This window comes from Rattus rattus, chromosome 17, assembly GCF_011064425.1.
Source record: "Rattus rattus isolate New Zealand chromosome 17, Rrattus_CSIRO_v1, whole genome shotgun sequence".
NCBI classification, from domain to species: Eukaryota; Metazoa; Chordata; class Mammalia; order Rodentia; family Muridae; genus Rattus; species Rattus rattus.
In genome coordinates, this window is record NC_046170.1 from 37,316,069 (window position 1) to 37,335,159 (window position 19,091).

The window sequence follows — 19,091 nt, forward strand, 5'->3', positions numbered from 1 at the left end:
TTGTGGGCTATTCCATACCAGTTTGGATTTTACTGCTTTGTGCACACGCAGTGTATGAAGTGAGCATGGGTTCTTCTTGGCTTCTGAGACATCCAGAGTTCCTAACTCAACTTACTCTTTTCTTGGCATCAGAGTAACTTCCTGCTGCACTCTGCTAGGGTTCAAGGAGACAGAAACCAAACTTCTAACTTACCTTTGTGTCTTCTTGTGTCCCAGCAGGGTCAGTGAGACAGGGAAAGTAGTGAATATTTAACCCAAGAATTCATTTTTCTTTTTTTATTAGTACGGATTCAGTGTATAAGAGTTTCATTATGACATGTTGGAACATGTATATAAGGTAGTCTGATCGGATTCGCCCCCACACCCTGTTATGTCCCATTCCCACAGAACTCTTACCTCTTCCCATCTAGATTGCTTTCTAAACCATGTCTCTGTGTGTGTGTGTGTGTGTGTGTGTGTGTGTGTGTGTGTGTGAAAGAGTTTCATTAAGCTTGTTTATAGGAGAATGGGGCAACTTAGAAGGGACTAAATTGCTAGAGAAACTGTCTCCACCTCCCCAGAAACTATCAACCACCCTCATCTTTTCGGGAGGATTGAGTATTAGGAGCTTCTCTCCTTCCCATGATGGAATGGGGGTAGGCCTCATCGTACGGAGTCTAGTACTGTATCACAGTTATAGTTAGTTCATGAGGACAGAAGTCATGTCATTCTGAGGAGACAGTCTCCCCAACACCACCAACACCAGCAACCTCTCCCCCTCCACCTCCTCCAGCTTATGCATTCTTTCCCTTTTGCTACAAAGTCCTGTGAGGCTTTCAGGGAATGATACAGACGTCCTGTCTCTGGATGAACACTCAACACTTAGCACTTGGACCAGTTATGAGCCTCGGAAGCATGACTGGTGCCCACAGCAGAGAGAAGCGTCTCTGATTACAGCTGAGAGTAGCACTAATCTACGGATATAAACAAACATTTACAGAGCAGTTTCATGGGTACGGCTTCTCTATCCAGCAAAACAACAGAAGTAGGCCACACTTGGCCTGTGTCCTCTCTCTGTTCATGAGCTTCCGGCCAGGTTTATACCAGGAACCAGGAACAAACTCCCTCCTAGGGAGCCAGCCTCCAATCCAACTCGGAAGCAGTTGGTTATCCCCTAACAGACATGCCAGGAGTGTATTCGAGGGTACACCTTGCCCAGTATTGGTAGTGCTACATGCAGGCTCCACAGCTGAACAAGACTGTTTTCCTCCAGTCGCTAGTATAGACCCTTCCGGAACTATGAAATCTAGCAGGCAGGGAGGAAGCTTCCAGTTCAGTTCCAGTTGGACTTCTTTATGTGCTGTAGTTAAGGTGCATGGCACCTTAGGCAACAGAGGCTTACTACCTAGTTCTGGTGGGCAACCAAGAGCATTGGCAAGAGCCAATGCTGTCTTGGAGGCCTCAGCAGTCTCCCTGATCAACCACTCATAAGGAGGTAGCCCTGGCCATGATGTTTGGAGATTCATTGTTAGGAAATAATCTGAAGACCCAGGAATGGTACTAGATAATATGACACATCTTTCAAAACCTGCATCGTTGAAAACCATCCCAGGAAGGAGGCTCGGTTCCTGTGTATAGTTTTTCTCTTCACAGGGACAGGATTGTGGAAGAAGGGATCCAGGTCAGAACAGAAAACGCCAAGAGTAGGACCAGAATTCCATCCCACAGAATAAACTCTGAGTCTTGACCTCCAGGCCTTCGGCCATGACCATGGGCTTTAAACCACTCGACCACCTCCTGCAGGTCGAACGGCTGAGGTGCATAGCCTAGCTCGCTCTTGGCTTTCTCTAGGCTGAAGTAATGTGTGACGCCAGTTTTATAAACCTCGGTGCGGGTGAGGAAGGGCTGGAAGTTGTAGAGCCTGCCCACAATGAAGTGGGTCATCTCTACCAGGAAAGCGAAGTAGTAGATGAGGGTTAGTGGTAGGCGGGTGGTAGGGAATGTGTAGCCCAGACCCTCAACCAGTGGCCTAAAGAACTCAAAGTTATTTACGGGCCTACCGTCCGAGATGAAGTAGGGCTGCCCGGAAGCAATGTGGCCCTTATCAGCTTTCAGAGCCTCGGAGGCCAGAATGTGAGCCTTCGCCAGGTTATCCACGTGGACAAACTCAACCAGGCTTTGGGGATCCCCATACACGAATCTGAACAGGCCCCTCTCAATGTAGCTAACCACCCTGGGAAGGTGCCTCTGTTCTCCAGCCCCGTAGATGCCAGCTGGCCTTATCGCGCAGGTTCTGAGTACGCCATGGCCTTGCTTGAAGGCCAAGCCATTGGCTTCCAGGACCTTCTTCTCTGCAATGGATTTGGTCCTGGAGTAGTGATCTGGGTGCAGGTGAAGAGGCAGGTAAGGCAGAGACTCGTCCCCGTTTCTGATGACTTGACCTCCGAAGATGACGTTGAATGTGCTCGTGTAGACCAAGCTGGGCACTCCGCTCCCTAGGCAGGCCTGGAGGATGTTCTCTGTGCCACCCACGTTGACCTCTTCAATCCGGGTTTTGTTCAGTTGCTCCCTCCCAGACATGCCGTAAGAGGCGATGTGGAAGACGCACGCGACGTCAGCATCCTGGAAGGCCGCCTCCACGTCAGAGAGGCAGCGGATATCCCCGCGGACAAATGTGATTCCCTCTGGAAGGTTCTGGGCCGGTTCGATGATGTCGAACAGAATCACACGGACTCCTTTCTGGTTCAGAGCGCAGCCGAGGCTGAGGTGAGAAAGATCAGGGGTTAGGTCAGGTGACCCTTCGGCTGTGTCTGAGGAGAGCGTCAGACCTGCCAGTAAGGTAGCAAGTCCTGTTAACTCATCCTGAGTTATTTACCATACATATCTATTGCTACAGGTCTTATTTAGATTTTGGAAAAACAAGGATTCCCTCCTCAACAAAGTGAATCACCACAATGTATCTGTGACAGAGTGTCTACTGTGATTTGAATGTGAACCCTCTCCAGCAGGCTCAGGTCATTAAGCACTTGGTCCCCTGCTGGTGGCGTGGTTTTGCTGGAGAGAGTGAGCCGCTAGAGGTGGTCCTTGGGCTTGGATAGACAGACCCGGCCTCATGTTGCTTCCCTGTTTCCTCCTTCCCACCGCCGTGCCCTGCTCTTGTGAGGGACTGTACTCCTTTAACCCATGAGTCCAGGTAGTTTGTCCCTTTCATTGTTTCTTGTTAGATAGTCATTTAGTCATAGCGATGGGAAGGAAATGATTACAGTTGTCCTTAAAAACATTATCTTTGGTGATATGAATATTCACCAAGCCCCAATTTACAGGTTTTAAAAATATTGTTTCTTGAAGTGGAATAAACTTTTGTTTTTCAGTTTTCAAGCCTGAGCAGTGAGCACCGGAGTTCACTTTTCTTTTGAAACTATATAAACTTGTACGTGTATCTAAGCACCGGAATAGAAAACTATCCAATGGAAGAATTCCGTGAGGGTATTTTGTAGATGAACTGACCGGAAGCCAAAATATCCTCCTCCTCCGGTAATGAGGACGGTTTCCTCTGGGAACCTTGGGGAGTCCATACGAGACAGTGAAAGGACAACTGGACCTGCAGGAGGATAGCACAGCATTATGACCCTGTATAAACATGTGTCACCTTCGTGAACAAAAAGAAAAAGGTGGCCGGCCTGCTGCTCGGTGGTAGCACGTGTACCCAGCAGATATGAAACTCTGGTTTTGGGACCAGCACCCAGAAACCCAAACCAAACAGAATACCTTAGTGCCGGCGATTCTCTGAGACGTGTGGCTCTGGTCACAGGTCTGCACTTTAGCCACACCCCCTTACTCGGTGGCTTCCGATTTCGTCCTGTGTAATGTAAACATAGACGTGCCTTCCTTGCCTACGCTACAAAATTAATGTGAAGGTTGAGTAAATACAGATATGAGGCGTTCCTGTGGATTTTTGGAACCGATCGGGGCTTTTGGGAACAATCGCTTTGAAGCTGTTTGAGAGGAGGGTTTTCTCCCGTGCATCAGAAAACCCAAGGTAGAATTCTGCAGAAGCTTCCGCATGTACAGTGCGCTTTGTGTGTGGTTGTTTTGTTAACCCCATGCTTAAAAATAGGAAAATACCTTTCTGTAGCGAATCATGCCCTCTATCCTAGATACCTTGTGAGTGCTTCGAGGGAGTGTACTTGGGGCATTTGACAGGGTGGGTGTCTTGCTTCTGTCTCCCTCCTCATTTGCTTACTCTGCAGCAGATTCGTCCCCAGGCCTCAGTACTATTTTCTCTCAAGAATGGAACAATCAGATATGGGGTAGAGAACTCATTCCGCACAGCAGAGAAATGGACCCAGAGGTACACAGTAATCAAGACCGCAGCCACTGCCCCTTCCCAACCACCAGCCATGACTCTGTTTTGAACAAGGAAGAATGTGATCCAGGTGCTCAAGGAGCGGCACGGCCTGGGGCTGCCCGGGAGGGAGGGCGCATGTGCGAAGAGCCACGTGACGTGAGCGCACGAACCAAGATGAGAACAGTAGTAACTCAAGGGTGAATGGGGCAGCTAGGGACATGGGGCAGGCGCATTAGGCTCGAGATGGTTTTGTGAGCTTGTCTGGGACACTTTGCTTTCTCGAAACCTTACTTTCCTGTAAGCTGTGTGCTGTTCTATTTCAGGACGTCTCTGTGCTTCTAGAAAAGCTGCAGTGTACAGCAGAAAGAGAGAGGACAGATGTGCTGTGGTGCACACCATGAGTGTCACACAGCTTACAGGGTACTTTATGTGCACGTGAACTACAAAAACAGCACTGTCATCACCCTGTTTTTCCAGCCAAGAGTAAATAACTCTCCCAACAGATAGGCGATAACCATGAGCCCATACTCTTAACTCCTGAAACAGGGTCTTTGAGGAAAGAGAACAGGCACCTGGGTTCTTTTTAGTTGTGTAACTTTGGGTCAATAAATTGCTCTGAATCTGTAGGGTCATCAGAAAGTTGAGCCATGGACAAGCTCGAAAGTTTATAAAGATATGGTGGGATAGTGTAGACAAAACCTCCCAGAGACACAACATGGTTATGGTTGCCCCACAGGTGCCATTTCTCAGGTCCTTTCTTTCAAACTCTGATGCGTATCAATGCAGTATTTCCTGTACAGCCATGATTAGAGCTCTCGAGATGCAGGGTAACAGAGATCAACATGTTCTAGAAATCTGTGCAGTGTGTCTCTAGCCGGTGAGGCTAAGTGAATCACTCACAGAGAGTCCCAACTGTAGATAAGGCTCACCCATAGTCTCAGAGGTGTGAGGCAACAAGGAACAGCAGCAAGAACCATTCAGAAAACTGGGCAAAATGGTGTGGAGGTTGGCAGCTGGGTCCCATGAAGCAAGTGTCATCGTTATGCTACAAGAAAATCTGTGAAGACCAAGACATGAGCGCCTCTTTACTATATCAAAGGCTGGCCTTAGAACAGTATATGTGTCTGTGCGTATACATATATGTATGTACAGGTTTTTATGTGTATGAGAGTTTTTCCTTACGTATTCATGTATACATGGGCATGAAGTACCTGAGGGTCAAATGCCCTTGGATAGGAGTTACAGTTGTGAGCTGCCATGTAGGGGCTGGGAATCAAACCCTGGTCCTCTGGAAGAGCAGCCAGTGCTCTTAACCTCTGAGCCATCTTATCTTTTGCACTGCTTGAGTTTGAACGCAACCCTCGCACATGCGAGGCCTGTGCTGTGCCACCAAGTCACATCCCAGTCCTGTTTTCTGAAAACAGAATGCTAGCACTTGGAACTGGAGTGGCCATGAAAGCAAATGTCGCTCGTGCTGGGGACTACAGACTGATATTTCCAGACTCCTGACTTCATCCCATGACTTGTCTCAACCATGACCTTCTCAATCCCATGACCCTCTGCTACCTATGCTTTCTGCTTGAGTCGTGTGGATTCTCTCTTCTTCTCCGCCACATGACAGGCTCTCGGGTGTACCCTGTTCTTAGCACAGTGTGACCCATGGCTCCTCCCGGTCCGGGCCAGGTGTAGCTTCCTCAGGAGTAAGGTTTTCCTCAGAAAGGCCTCACGACACCTCAGTTCTCCTTACTCTACAGCTGCCCTGCCTTTTTCAAGGCAGGCTCCATGTCCGTGTGCCTTTAAATTGCTGTGCCCCTTTCCCAGAATGGAAATTCCACAGAAAAGGGGTCTTTCCCTTTCCCACAGGGGTATTCCTTCACCGAACTCAGAAACTGACCGATTCCCAAGAAATATTTGCCCTGATGATTCTTATCCACCCAAAACATAGCCAGTTTAGTAAAACGGTGACAGATGCAGGCGAGCAGGGCCCTGAGGTATCAAATGGCATTATCATCCATGCTGTTCGATGCTCCCATTTTTAACCTAACTTCCTGGAGAGTGTCAAGTTACAGAATGGGACAGATGCCAGGCTCAGTGACAACAGGGCGCTGGCGCTGGGGCACTCATTACGGGGAGAGACTTCCGCTGGTCATCTAAAGGACAAGACAGGGACCTGAGGATTCTCTGGAGGAGAGCTCGATTTTGACTCGTAGCTGCAGGAGTGTAAATCTGAGGCCGGTTGGCTCTGTTGTTCTGGAGCCCATGATGGACCAAAGCATCTGCTGGGGAGCGCAGAGGCTCCCCGCATGGCGGATGAAGGCAAAGCAAGAGAGAAAGGCTTCGAAGTTCCTCAAAGGATGTACCCTCCGTAGGATGATGTCATTACGCAGGCGAAGGCGGGTACAAGATAGAACGAGGCCTGTCATTGGACGAGAAGGAAGGATGGGCGGGAGAAAAGTTTTAGAGAGGAAGAGGCTGGAGCGAGTGGGGAGAAGGAGCAGAGAGAGCATGGAGGCTGACGTTAAGAGTCCTCTCTGCACACTTACAGGTCGTTATGAATGTTCTTAAGGGATGGGTGTGTGCAGGGCTTTGTGTGTCTAGATGAGCAAATTATATCTTATCAACTGGGTCAGAGGTTATTGTGTTGTGTGTTCTCTCATGTGGCGATTTAAGTTCAAGAGAGCATGTGCTGGCTGGAGACACGTGTATGTCTGGCATGGTGGCAACCTGCCTTGGGAACTAGATGGGGAGAGAGATTGCTGCCAGGCTCAGAGAGAAGCCATCGGCAGTGTGATATGTGATGGAGCAGAGCGGGTGAGACGCTTTGCCGACTGAGATGAAGACATCCAACAGATGTCTTGGGGCACTTCGGTGCCGGACCTAGTGTGGGATAAAAGACAGCATTTTTTTTTTAATAATTTTTACAGCAACAACCCTCAATGACCTAACTTCCTTCCTCTGGGTACCGCCTCCCAAAGGTTTGCCCACTATTCCTTCCTACCATGGTGCCAGAGGTGGGCTGGAGCCTAAAGCACATTGGACAATGAAAACGTACAAGATCAACTGTGAAACAAAATTACTTTTCCTGGGAGATACAAGCAGAGTGCTGCAGGAACACAGAAGGTGGGGGCTGATTCTGACCCCAGGCAGGGAGCTCTGCCTGGAAGGGGAAGCTCAGAGCTGAGTTTGGACCACAGGGAGATTCAGGAAGACTCACATGAAGTGGAGGGTTTGTACAGGCTTGGGGCACATCACAAATAGATTGAAGGGTCACTGGGGAGGCTATACTAGACCAGTGCTATGGGGACTCCATGTAGCTGGGATGTGACCAAAGGCTATCATGTCCAAATATACTTGGGGAAGGAGGCACGTTGAAATTGGCATAGAAACAGTCTGGAGTTCCCTTTTGAGAATTTGAACTCCATCCTGTAGATAATCGGAAACTTGGTTTTTGGCAGAGTATCCATGCTTTCTGATAAAGAGTGGGCTTCTACTGAGGAAAGGAAGAGGCTTGGAACAGAGTCCAGGCAAGAGGTGACAAGGGGCTACACTGGTGGAGGGGTGTTGGGTAAGAGCTAAGGACCAGCACACTCAGCTGGGACTAAGGAGATGAGATGGAAAGATATTGAGGTCACGGCAGGTAGCACAAAGGAAAAACTGGAGGAAGGTGATGGTTCTGACAGAGGGATGCTGGAAATTATGCAACTTGTAGGAAGAACTACGACCATGGGGCCTGGGGGAATGCTCAGTTGGTAAAGTGCTAGTCTAGCAAGCACAGGAACCCGAGTGTATATCTAGACCTCATGTAAAAAAAAAAAAAATAGTTGGGCGTCGTGGCGTGTACCTGTGATGCCAGGGCTGGGGAGGTGGAGAGAACATCTACGGGGCTCTCTTGTCAGTCAGCCTTGGCTAATTGTTGCTCTCCAGATCCTGGTAATAGATCCTGCCTTAAAATAAACTAATGTGAATGGTACCTGAAGAATGACACCCAAGGACAGGCAGGCAGACAGGCAGGCAGGCAGGCACACATGCACGCACACAGGCACACATGCACGTACACAGGCATCGTGGCAAACGCGATGCCAGATAACAGAGTTCAAACTATTTTCTATATCCCCGTAGAACACCACTGAGAGGGGCCCAAGCATAGGTAAGGCTAATTAAAAACTTATGACAGAGAAACATTCGGGATTGTTCTTTGCTTTCGTAACCACACATTCCAGTTCAGTCGGAAGGCTGGTTGGTCAGGAAGGTCCAGTCACGAGCAGACTCAGAAACTTGCCAGGCCTATTAGATGTTACCTTCTAGCTAGTTCCAGAGTTCTGAGGCAAGAACCCGCTGAATTGATCTATGGGAGGGCCAAGATAGAAAGGTTAAAAACATTTGTAATTTAGCAAGACAAATACTACTGGAAACAAAGCTTGCCCTCCAGGTCTAGAAAGTCTTCTGAGGTCAGGAGCCACAAAGGGGGGCCTAGAAGCCACCTCACCCATAACAACAATAAGAACATTAAAAAACAGAGAGGGGGAGGGACTAGCAGTAAGAGTTTGCTACACAAGTGTGAAGATCTGAGTTCCAAGTTCAGATCCCCAGCACCCACCCAAAAGCCAGGCATGGTTGAATGTGTCTGTAAGCCCAGTATCAGGAGGCAAGAGACGGACGGATTCCTGGTGCTCAAGGCCAGCCAGTCTAGCTGAAAAAGGGAACTTCACATCCAGTAAAAAGGCTGTGTCTCAAAAGAAGAGGGTGGAGAGTAGTGGATACTGGACCTCTTCTGGTTTCCATATGCACGTGCATGAGCACATACCCATACCCACACATGCACACACACCGAAATCAGAGAGAGAGAGAGAGAGAGAGAGAGAGAGAGAAGAAGAAGAAGGAGGAGGAGGAGGAGGAGGAGGAGGAGGAGGAGGAGAGAAGAGGAGGAGGGGAGGGAGGGAAAGGGGAGGAGGAGGGAGGGAGGGGGGGGGAGGAGGGGGAGAGAGAGGGGGGGGGGAGGGAGGGGGGGAGGGGGAGAGGGGGGAGGAGGGAGGGGGGGAGGGAGGGGGAGAGGAGGAAGAAAGAGAGGGGAGAAAGAAGAGAGGGAGGGGAGGAGAGAGAGAGAGAGAGAGAGAGAGAGAGATCGATCTTAGCAAAAACAGTCTACCCAGGAAATCCCCCTGAGAGATAAGTCAGGAGGAGAAAGAGTGTATAGCATCTCTCCATCCTCCCCATGCTTAGGACTTCTGTTTTTTTGTTTTTTTTTTTTTTTTTCTTTTCTTTTTTTCGGAGCTGGGGACCGAACCCAGGGCCTTGCGCTTGCTAGGCAAGCGCTCTACCACTGAGCTAAATCCCCAACCCCAGGACTTCTGTTTTAATGGTTAACTCCCATCTGACTCCTCCTGGGGTCACGCTGTATCATTGCAACTGCTTGGAGGCTCTTCCAAAATGTAGCTTTGCTCAGTAATTGCTTTTCTGTTGGGATGGGCAGAGGCAGCATCCGACCCGAGCTGTCATTTTCTCAGAAACAGGTTAATGCTAAGCACATGATTAAGGGAAAGGAATCTTAATTACAAACAGGAGGCAGAAAGAGAGACGTTTCAAATCCGCCTGACCAAGAGAGAGTTTCAAATCTCGATCATGCTAAGGTAAAGCAAGGGTAACAGTTGCCATCCCACGGGGAGTTAGAGATACACAGTGATGAAATATGCCCCGGAGTATTTTCGATTTACAAAGACCTAATTAAATCTAAGGATCAGCAATAAAAACCAGAGATTATGCACACTGTTCTTCCAGCCCCATGGTTCAAAGCCACGAGGCCGCTTGCCCTCTGGCACCTCACCTCAGTCAGACAAGGAGGCACAATTAGCATTTGGCCAACAGCAGCTAAAGCAGAAAGAGTTTAAGATGTCCTAATGGCTAGATATTTTGTTTTTTTGTAGTGCTGGGGAGGGACCCCAGGGACTTGTATGCTAGGCAAAAATTCTACCACTGAACTAAGTTGCCTTGCATGCTAAAAAACAAGACAAAACAAACAAACAAAAAACCTGGCTAACAAAGGAACTGGGCTGGAGATGAAGTTCTACTGAGGTAGAGGCTGATCTAATAGGGAGCTCCAGATTCCCTTCTCCAGTAATGCATAAACTGGGCATAGCAGTGCAAACCTGAAATTCCTGCTCTGAGGTAGTGGAGGCAGGAGACTCCAGCTAGAGAGTTCAAAGCCAGAATGTTAAATAACAACACCCCTCCCAAAACAAAAACAAAATCCTTGCTTTCATACAGATAAAACATCTATCTACCTGTCACCCCAGCACCTGGGAGTCAGAGACAGGAGATTCACCAGTTCAAGTTCATCCCCGGGTACAGTGAAACTGTCATCACCTTATATGAGTCAGTCTTCTTGCCCAGCCCCGCTCTCCCTTCACCTAGATATCTGTTACACACGCACACACACACACACACACACACACACACACACACACACACGAAGCACTTGCAATTCTTTGACAGTGCTAACAATCAGGGAATGAAATGGAGTGGTTTTTCTTCTTCTCGTATTTGTATTTCAAATAGTCCTCGCCCTCTCGGCTATTCGAGTGCCTCCTTCTGTCTTGAAGTTAGCATGCAAGCCACTCTATCCTACCTTAGCGGTGTCTCTTGTCACTTCCTAAGCCCTTAACGTGTCAGGCACTACACTACAGCTACAGCGTGTTTATAAATTATGTCACCGAGTGATCATCGCTTCCCTAAAGAGACAGCGCTGTTTCAGAGCTCACCCTTAGCTTACCCTCAGCTACCCTTCTTCTCTTCCTCCTCCTCCTCACCTTCTCCTCCTTCCCCTTCCCTACTTTTTTATTTTATTTTTTTTTATTTTATGCACATGCTTGCACATGTCTAGGTGAGTGCATGCTGGGTATGTGCAGGTGTCCACCAGAGCCAGAACGGACATTGGGTCCCCCACATCTGCAGTTACAGGGGGTGTGAACCACTGAACATAGGTTTTGGGAACTGAACCCAGGTCCTCTGGAGGCTGAACTATATCTTTCCAGGCCCAGCCATTTGTTGTAGTTCTAGTTTGTTTTGAGACAGGGTCTCTCACTGCCTGGATTTATTGATTTGGCTCAGCTAGCTAGGCAGTGGGTCCCCAGAGATCCATCTGATTCTACCTTCCCAGGGCTAGGATTTCACATCTCTGCCCCTGTAGCCAGCATCCATTTCATGCTTGCACGGCAAATACTCTATAGCAAGTGGCGAGCCATCTTCCCATCCCTGCAAACATTTTTATAGTCATCATTACCCATCTGTTTTTTTCAAATTACCATGGAAACTCTATGCGAATATTGACTCCTTCCCTCGAACTGTCTTCAGGGACAAAGAGCACCTAGTAGACTACAGCCTAGTGATCTGGGTGGGATGAGCCCTCCACAGATTTCCAAACCACCCTCGCCGTCTCTGCTACACTCCCGTCGCCTTCTGTCTCGAAGTCAGCATGCTTGCCCCTCCATCCTACCACAGTGGTGTCTCCTGCCATTTCATAAGCGCCAGGCACTGTGTTACAATGTGTTCATAAATTATGACACCTAAAGAGACCGTGGTGATCCATGGGTCCTGTTTTGCAAGTGAATAAACTCAGGCCCAGAGACAGAATGATCAACAACTCCATGTCCCATAGATGGTGAGTGGATACAGGGTTCTATGTATCCACTGGGCCAAGGGACACCTGACTCCATCATTCATGTCCTAACCACAGCAATCCCGGAGGGCAGGGCAGAGTCTGTGACCTGAAGCAATAGGTATGGAGTGAACATAGATCTGGATTGTGTACGATTTCACAATCAGAACATTCTGCAATGGCTCAGGAAGGCAAAGGAGGAGCTTCCTTATCTATTCCCATGAGGCAGTGGGGTGTGTGATGCAGCATTACAATTTTTATATTGGGAATCATGAACTGTGGGTCCTGGACTTAGATCTACTAACAGCTACTTCTGTGACCCTGGACAACTTTTTAACCTTGCCTCCTCCTCCTTACAATGCAAATCACAACGAGTGTGGTACACTTGTTTATTAGAGGCAAGGAGTTTTAAAGGTATACCACGGATGCTTAAGCACAGTTCTGAGGCGGCAGCAATTAGAGGCATCCAAATTGGTGATATTTAAACAACCCTAGTCCACAGATGTCTCCTGTCACCCTCAAGAACCATCCGTCATCTTCGGCAGCTATCAGTCATCCTCAGCTGTCACTTGTCAACCTTAACTACCAGCTATCATCATCACCCACTCACTACTCGCCATTCTCCAATGCCACCTGTTACCCTCATGTTCACCTTTCGCTCCTTTCACTCTCAGCCGGCTTTTCACAAGCCCGTCGAAGTGCGCTTAGGACCGCCCTGCCATCCCAGAATAGGGACCCCGTGGGTAACGACAGCCCTGGCGACCCCGGTCCACTCACAGAGGCAGATGACAGCGTGGCTTGTAGAAGCAAGATGAGAGAGCCTCTGGTGCCTCGCTGCCCAGGCTCTGGAGCAAAAGCTGTCAGACTGGTCCTAAAGCCACTTCCGGGTCTCTCTAGGAAGCCCGGAGGTTCCCTCATCTCTATGATGAGCAAGTGGTTCCTCAGTCTCAAAGGGTGCTGAGGCAGTTCGCGGTTAACCTCCCCCAGTTTTCCAGCAGTGTGTTTCAGAGTCCTCCGAGAGGGTCATTTAGACTCCTTTCTAACTCTGCTTCCAGGCTTCCACCTTTCTGTGTACCCCTATTAATGAGCGTAGAACGGATCGAAGAAGGGGTTTAGCTCAGCCGGCTTCCTTGGATGGGTGGGTGGGTGAATGAATGGATAGATAGATGGGTGAGTAGGTGGATAGGTAAAAGTGTGGATGGGTGGGTGGATGGGTACGTGGGCGGGTAGGAAGATTGGTGGGTGGATGGATGTGTAGGTAAGTAGGTACGCATGTGAGTAGATGGGCTGTTGGTGGTTGGGGGTGTATGGATAGATAGATGGTGGACAGATGGATGAGTAAACGGGTGGATGGATGGGTATGTGGGTGCATGGATGGGTCCTGGGTGGAGAATGGATGGGTGACAGATGCAGGTCTGTAAGTAACGGAACATTCACTCTCCGAGTTTCTTTAAAGATACTCTGTTTTATGTGTATGAGTTTTCTGCCTGCATGGTATGCAGCCACACGCCTGGTGCCTGAGGAAGTCAGAAGAAGGCCCCAGAAACCCTACAACTGGAGTTGCAGGCCAGTGGCGAGCCACCACGTAAGTGTGGGAAGCTAGACCTAGGTCCTCTGCAAGAGCGGTTAGTGCGTTTATCTGCTAAGCCATCTCTCCAGCCCCAGCTTCTCTTTTCAAAGTGTATTTTCTCTGAGCTTTGGTATCTCTATATGGATGCGGATATGTTTAGTCGTGTCCCTGATTTTGCTTTTTCAGCTCCGCATACTATGGCCGCTGACTAGGTAACAAGCCAGGACCAACCTTTGTTCCCGAGGAACTCAGAAGCCTCGAGGAGAGGAAGTTAGCTTTCTCCCTTTTAGGAACACCTTAGGCCCTCCCATTAGGGCTGCGGGGTTATGGAAAGAAAGCTGTACCATCTGTGTAAATGACCCAAGGAGACATGAGCTTTATATGGGCCCCTGGATCAGGGGGTTTTGTTCTGCAAACTGGAAAAATGAAGATTTTTTTTACTTCAAGTGCTTTCCCTGTCAATGGAACCTGGTCCCATATTCAGACTCAGATGGGCTCACAGGAATTCTGGCATTGACTGCTTGGTTTTCCTCGGGAATATACATAAAGGTATACGCAAGGGTAGACGATGCAAGCCCCGGGACATAAAAATAGGGGCCAGAAGAAGAAAGTCGAGATGCTGGTGGGACCCTGACTTTCCTGACTGCCCGGTCTTCAGCTTCTGGCTGTAGGCCTCAGAGAGGGAGATAGGGTTGTACTGAGTGGTCTGTAGGGACAGCTTTTCTATGGCTCCTTGAGATATGAAAAAGCACTTAGGAAAGAAAAAGACGGATGGATGCTCAGAGGCTGGGAGCCCAGCTACGTACTCTTGAGACCAGCAGCCGTGGAAGAAGGGGCCCCCGAGAATTCGATACAGGAGATTGTTTTCCTGTGAGCAATCCCAGGATCCTCCGGGGGATGCCCACATTTCCTGTACGGGTAAACATGAAGAGTGCTATATTAAATGTTAATATTCTTTTGTCCCCTGAGGACTCTTAAAATATAAACATTTACATCTGAAAGGAAAATTACAGACTTTGTAATTGCTCCCTGAGTTCTCACTGCTGGTTAGTGGATTTTGTATTTATTTATTTATTTATTTGTAAAAGCCCAGATAAAGAAATCTAAGGTAGAGGTGACCAGAGAAAGAGTCAACAATGGAGAAAAAGAGGATAGGAGATCAAGGGTAAGGAGACTGGATCTGGGACCCCGCAGGTTGCTGTTGAGGCAAATCTGGGTTACGGTGCATTTCAGAAAGATCGCATTTCCGGCAGGCTTCCTTAGAGCTTCGCCGCACTTTGCGTGTTGAGAATCTCGTACACATCCATTAGGTGAGTGGATTCTTGCGCGCCCTCAGGTTAAAGTTCTGGAATAGCGAGCGAACAGAAGCCGACCCCAGGGAACGCCCTAAGTATTAATAGGCCGATCTTTAGAAGTCCAGAAAGGGTTGATCAGCCGCAGGTGTTTCCAGAAACTATTGGGGGATGTTCCACGATATCTCCCAAACCTTAGCGGTTTCATGCAGGTGTACTTTTCGCTCTCATCAACACCAAATTCAGCCTGCAGGAAAGGAGAGAGTGCTCTCTCTGTGAGCCACACGCTCATTCAAGGACAGGAGCTTTCTCCACCTGATGTGCTATCCTTTTCCACACACAGCGCCTCCAGAGTCACTGAGGCAGGGGAAGTACAATCCTGGCTGTCCCCAGTAATCCTATTTAAAAGTCTGGAAACCGTCCAGCCTCTCCCCTGCTCTTAGGCCAGTTTTAAATTTTGTGAAGCACATAAAACACATGACATGTTTCTGCCTGTAGCTGTTCAAATCTCTAAGCAGGTCCGATGTTCCTCTGACCCAGCTTAGATCAAACAAACCCTCTATTGGAGTCTGCTGTGGCAAGGCAGTGCTGGAAGAAGGGCCTGGGTGAGCAGCGTGAGTGTGAACGACCACTGCAAACTGGGGCAGTTTCTAAAGGAATCATTGTGCAGACCGGAGAGATGCATCCGCAGGGAAATGAGACCCTGGGTTCGATTCCTGGGACAGAGAGCAAGCTCCCAAAAGTTGTCCTCCGTGCAGATATCCACGCATGCTCTGTAATACATGTGTACCTGCACCCACATGACGACAACAACACAACAACAACAACATACAAAAGAGATCCATGCAGGCTTGGTCAACACCTCGAAATCTCAGTGAGATTCTGGTTCAGTGAGAGATCCTGTCTCAAGTTAGCAAGCCCATACCCACACACTCGCATGCATGCACTGTGGATGTGCATGCATGAGTGCACGGGCACACACGTGCATGTGCACACACACACACATGAATAAAAAAGATAAACCTCCTTAAAAATAGAACCCTCCCCAAAGCCCCTTGAAAATCAATCAAGTTAAGTGATTTGTTCAGAAATAGAAATTATGAATGACAGAGCTGGGACCTAAAGTCTCAGGCTTCGTCTCCCTGGGCTTGGAGTCCCGTCCTTTCTGCTCTGTCTCTTGGATGGACGTATTCCCTCACCAATTAGAAAAAAATTAAAAGGGGGAAACAAATAGACAAAAGCCAAGAAACATTTAAATGGTGGTTAATGATTTCAAGAATTAATTTGTTTTAGGAAAGAAAATAAGCATGCATTACTTACAGTGTGTTTGATAAAACGATTTCCCCATTACATATTAAAGAACTCTCCGAGTAACTTAATGAATGTTTATATTTCATTTATTCAGCAATTAAGCATCTTCACATTCCTTTATGAGCATTTATAGCACTTATTAAGAATTATCAAGCATCCAATCTGGGTCAATGGCTGTTCTTTTCCCTTAAAAAAAAACTTTGCAATAACTTATTATTAGAACCGTCGCCTTTCTCAGTACAAATTAAATGACGAGTTTAAATAGCGCTGATTAAAAACTTCATAAGATTAGCTCAGCTCTCAGTACCCCACCAGAGAAATGTCCTTTGCAGTGGATGACAGTTAATAGAGACACTCATGGATGGTCAAAGCACAGACAGTAAGTAGGCGTTAAACAGGGACATCTATATCACCCATCTCCAAGGCTCAGGGAACATCACAGAAGGGGTGGGGCCAGAAAGATTGTAAGAGCCAGAGGTTGGGGGGGGACTGTTGGAAAACAGTGTCTTCTGGACCTGACTCAGGAACTCGCTACAGCTGTGGTTCCCTACAGAAGACACGCACTAGATCAGCACCATCAACATTTCAGCATAGAGAGGGGAGGGGCTCAGGAAGACCCACCCATCCTTGAGGGACTGCTGATAGTGGTAGCTGGTGGAAGAGGTGTGACTTCTTTTGTCAGTGATGTAACCACTGACAAGTTGCTTGGGCAACCACCAACCCATGCAACCATGATACTAATGTGCGCGCACACACACACACACACACACACACACACACACACTCACGAGAGTAGGAGAGCACTTGTTAAGAAGACAGTTCTCACTGGGAGAAAGAGGAGGGGAGATTAGAGAAGATATTAGGCTAAAATTTATTATATTCATGCATGAAAATGTCAACAAGAAAATACGAAATTTTATGTTTTCCTGAGTTTCCGAGCCAAGAGGTGCCTCATTTCATACTGACAGTGATTGGTTGAGATGGTCACATGACACATGACCGGATCTTTCGGCGTCAGTATCACTTCCTAGGGAATGAGACCACTCGAGCTTTCCGAGTTCTTCGAGGGCACTGCTGAAGCTCATGCCTGTCACACCGCTCTTCAGTGCATTCCGGAAATGAGGGGCATAGAGGCCAGCTATGTCACTTAGTCAGTTTTGAATTGACGATCATACAAATTCATCCTATTACCAGAAAATCAAAGGAAAACACTTTACTGGAAACTCAAAGGATAAATTCAGTCGATTCTCAGTTCAGCTTGCTAATGTTTGGCTGGCCTCTTTACTGTGGCAAGAAAAAATAAAAATAAAATGTGTTGGTAGCTAAAGCCAGCATCTTCCTTATTTCCTGGACTCCTCGGAAAGGAGGCTTTCTGTTTTTGAGTCTGTTGTAGGGAAGATTCTGGTTGGATAGGCATGGGTCATGTGACCGTCAAGATTCTGGTTGGATAGGCATGGGTCATGTGACCGTCTCTTACTCAATCAACGAACGTAGCTGGAAGGGGTCTTCTGATTAGCTGAAACTGGATTATTATTCCTACCAGTGTCTCCTGTTACAAAGTAACATAAATATGACAGCTTAAAACCATAAGTCTAGTCTCTTATAGCTCCAGAGGCAGTAATTTGAAGTCATTCTCACCTAATTAAAGTCAAGGTGTCGATGTGGCTGGCTACCCATGGAGGAACTGCAGGAGAATTTGCTGTGCTATGTATTCCAATGTTAAGAGTTGTGTTCTTTAAATTTTTTAAAAGTACATTTACTGAGCGTGTGTGTGTGTGTGTGTGTGTGTGTGTGTGTGTGTGTTTAAAGAGGAGAACACCCTATGGAATTTCCCCCCCTCTTTCTACCAACATATATGTCCTGCAGATATAACTCAGATCGTCAAGTTTAGTGACAAGCAACTGAGCTGAGCTCTCTTGTCAACCCTATGCATTTTTTTTGCATCTCTTGACTCATGACACTTTCTCCTCAAAGAGCACAGAAGCTGAAACTCTTCTATTATCGTGTAGCACAGCCTCTCTCTCCTCTGAGTTTAATCTCCGTTTTGCGCTCTCTTATTTATACTGGTGAGTACATTTAGAAGCCATACTGATAACCCACAGTAGTCACTGGTTCAAGATCTATAACCTAACCACGTCTTCAAGGCCCTCTTTGCCATGCTAAATTATGTTTCTGGTTTTCAGGCGGTAGGATATGATACTTCGGGGGACATTATTAGGTCTAACACAGACAGAATTTGCTTCCGTTATCAATGTCAAGACAGAAAAATACTGTAGAACATGTCAGAGATTGTACCCAGAAGAAGGTGTTTTGGCACACATCCAAAACACTCAATCAACAAAGGCAACCATTTTGTACTTTATGGAACATCGTTGGTTGTTACCCAAAGTGTGTCTCTCCTTCCTTCCACAGTGATAGTGTTTTACTGTCCTACATGGTCATCTATAATAGTTCTGTACTTTTCAGTCCTCACTGTGGGTAAGTGTGCCCCTGTGACTAAGTTCTTACCAGAACGGTGTGATTGAAATGATCTGTTCAATTCTTGCATCAGACGTTAAAAAGAGTTGATTCTCCGCCCCTCCCCCTCCCCTCCTCCACCCCTCCCCCACCCCCATCCACTTTTCCTTTTCCATGGGCTGAAATTCAGTGGTCACTGCGCTGGTTAAGTCTCAGTTGTCAACATGGCGCAAATCTAGAGTCGCCTGGGAAGAGAAAATCTCAACTGAGGAACCACCCAGATCAGAATAGCCTGTGTCCATGTTTGTAGTAGTGATTGATGTGGGCGGGTACAGCCCACTGTGGGTGGCACCATCCTTAGGCAGGTGGGCCTGCGATGTGTAAGCAAGATGGCCGAGCATTGTCCAGTGAGCAAGCTCATAAGCAGCCTTTGCCAGTGGCTCCTGCCTCCAGTTTCTGTCTTTATTTCCTGTCCTATCTTCC

At 47.8% G+C, this 19,091-nt stretch overlaps 1 protein-coding gene across 1 annotated transcript; it reads right to left on the bottom strand.

The window, feature by feature from the left end:
* Positions 1-248: 248 nt before the first annotated feature.
* Sdr42e1 (short chain dehydrogenase/reductase family 42E, member 1) lies at positions 249-12,855 on the bottom strand. Its single transcript, XM_032887970.1, has 3 exons — positions 12,756-12,855; positions 3,487-3,580; positions 249-2,740 (listed from the first exon to the last, which is right to left on the bottom strand). The coding sequence occupies exons 2-3, from the start codon at positions 3,552-3,554 to the stop codon at positions 1,627-1,629; spliced, it is 1,182 nt and encodes a 393-aa protein (XP_032743861.1). The 5' UTR covers positions 3,555-3,580; positions 12,756-12,855; the 3' UTR covers positions 249-1,626.
* Positions 12,856-19,091: the final 6,236 nt, after the last annotated feature.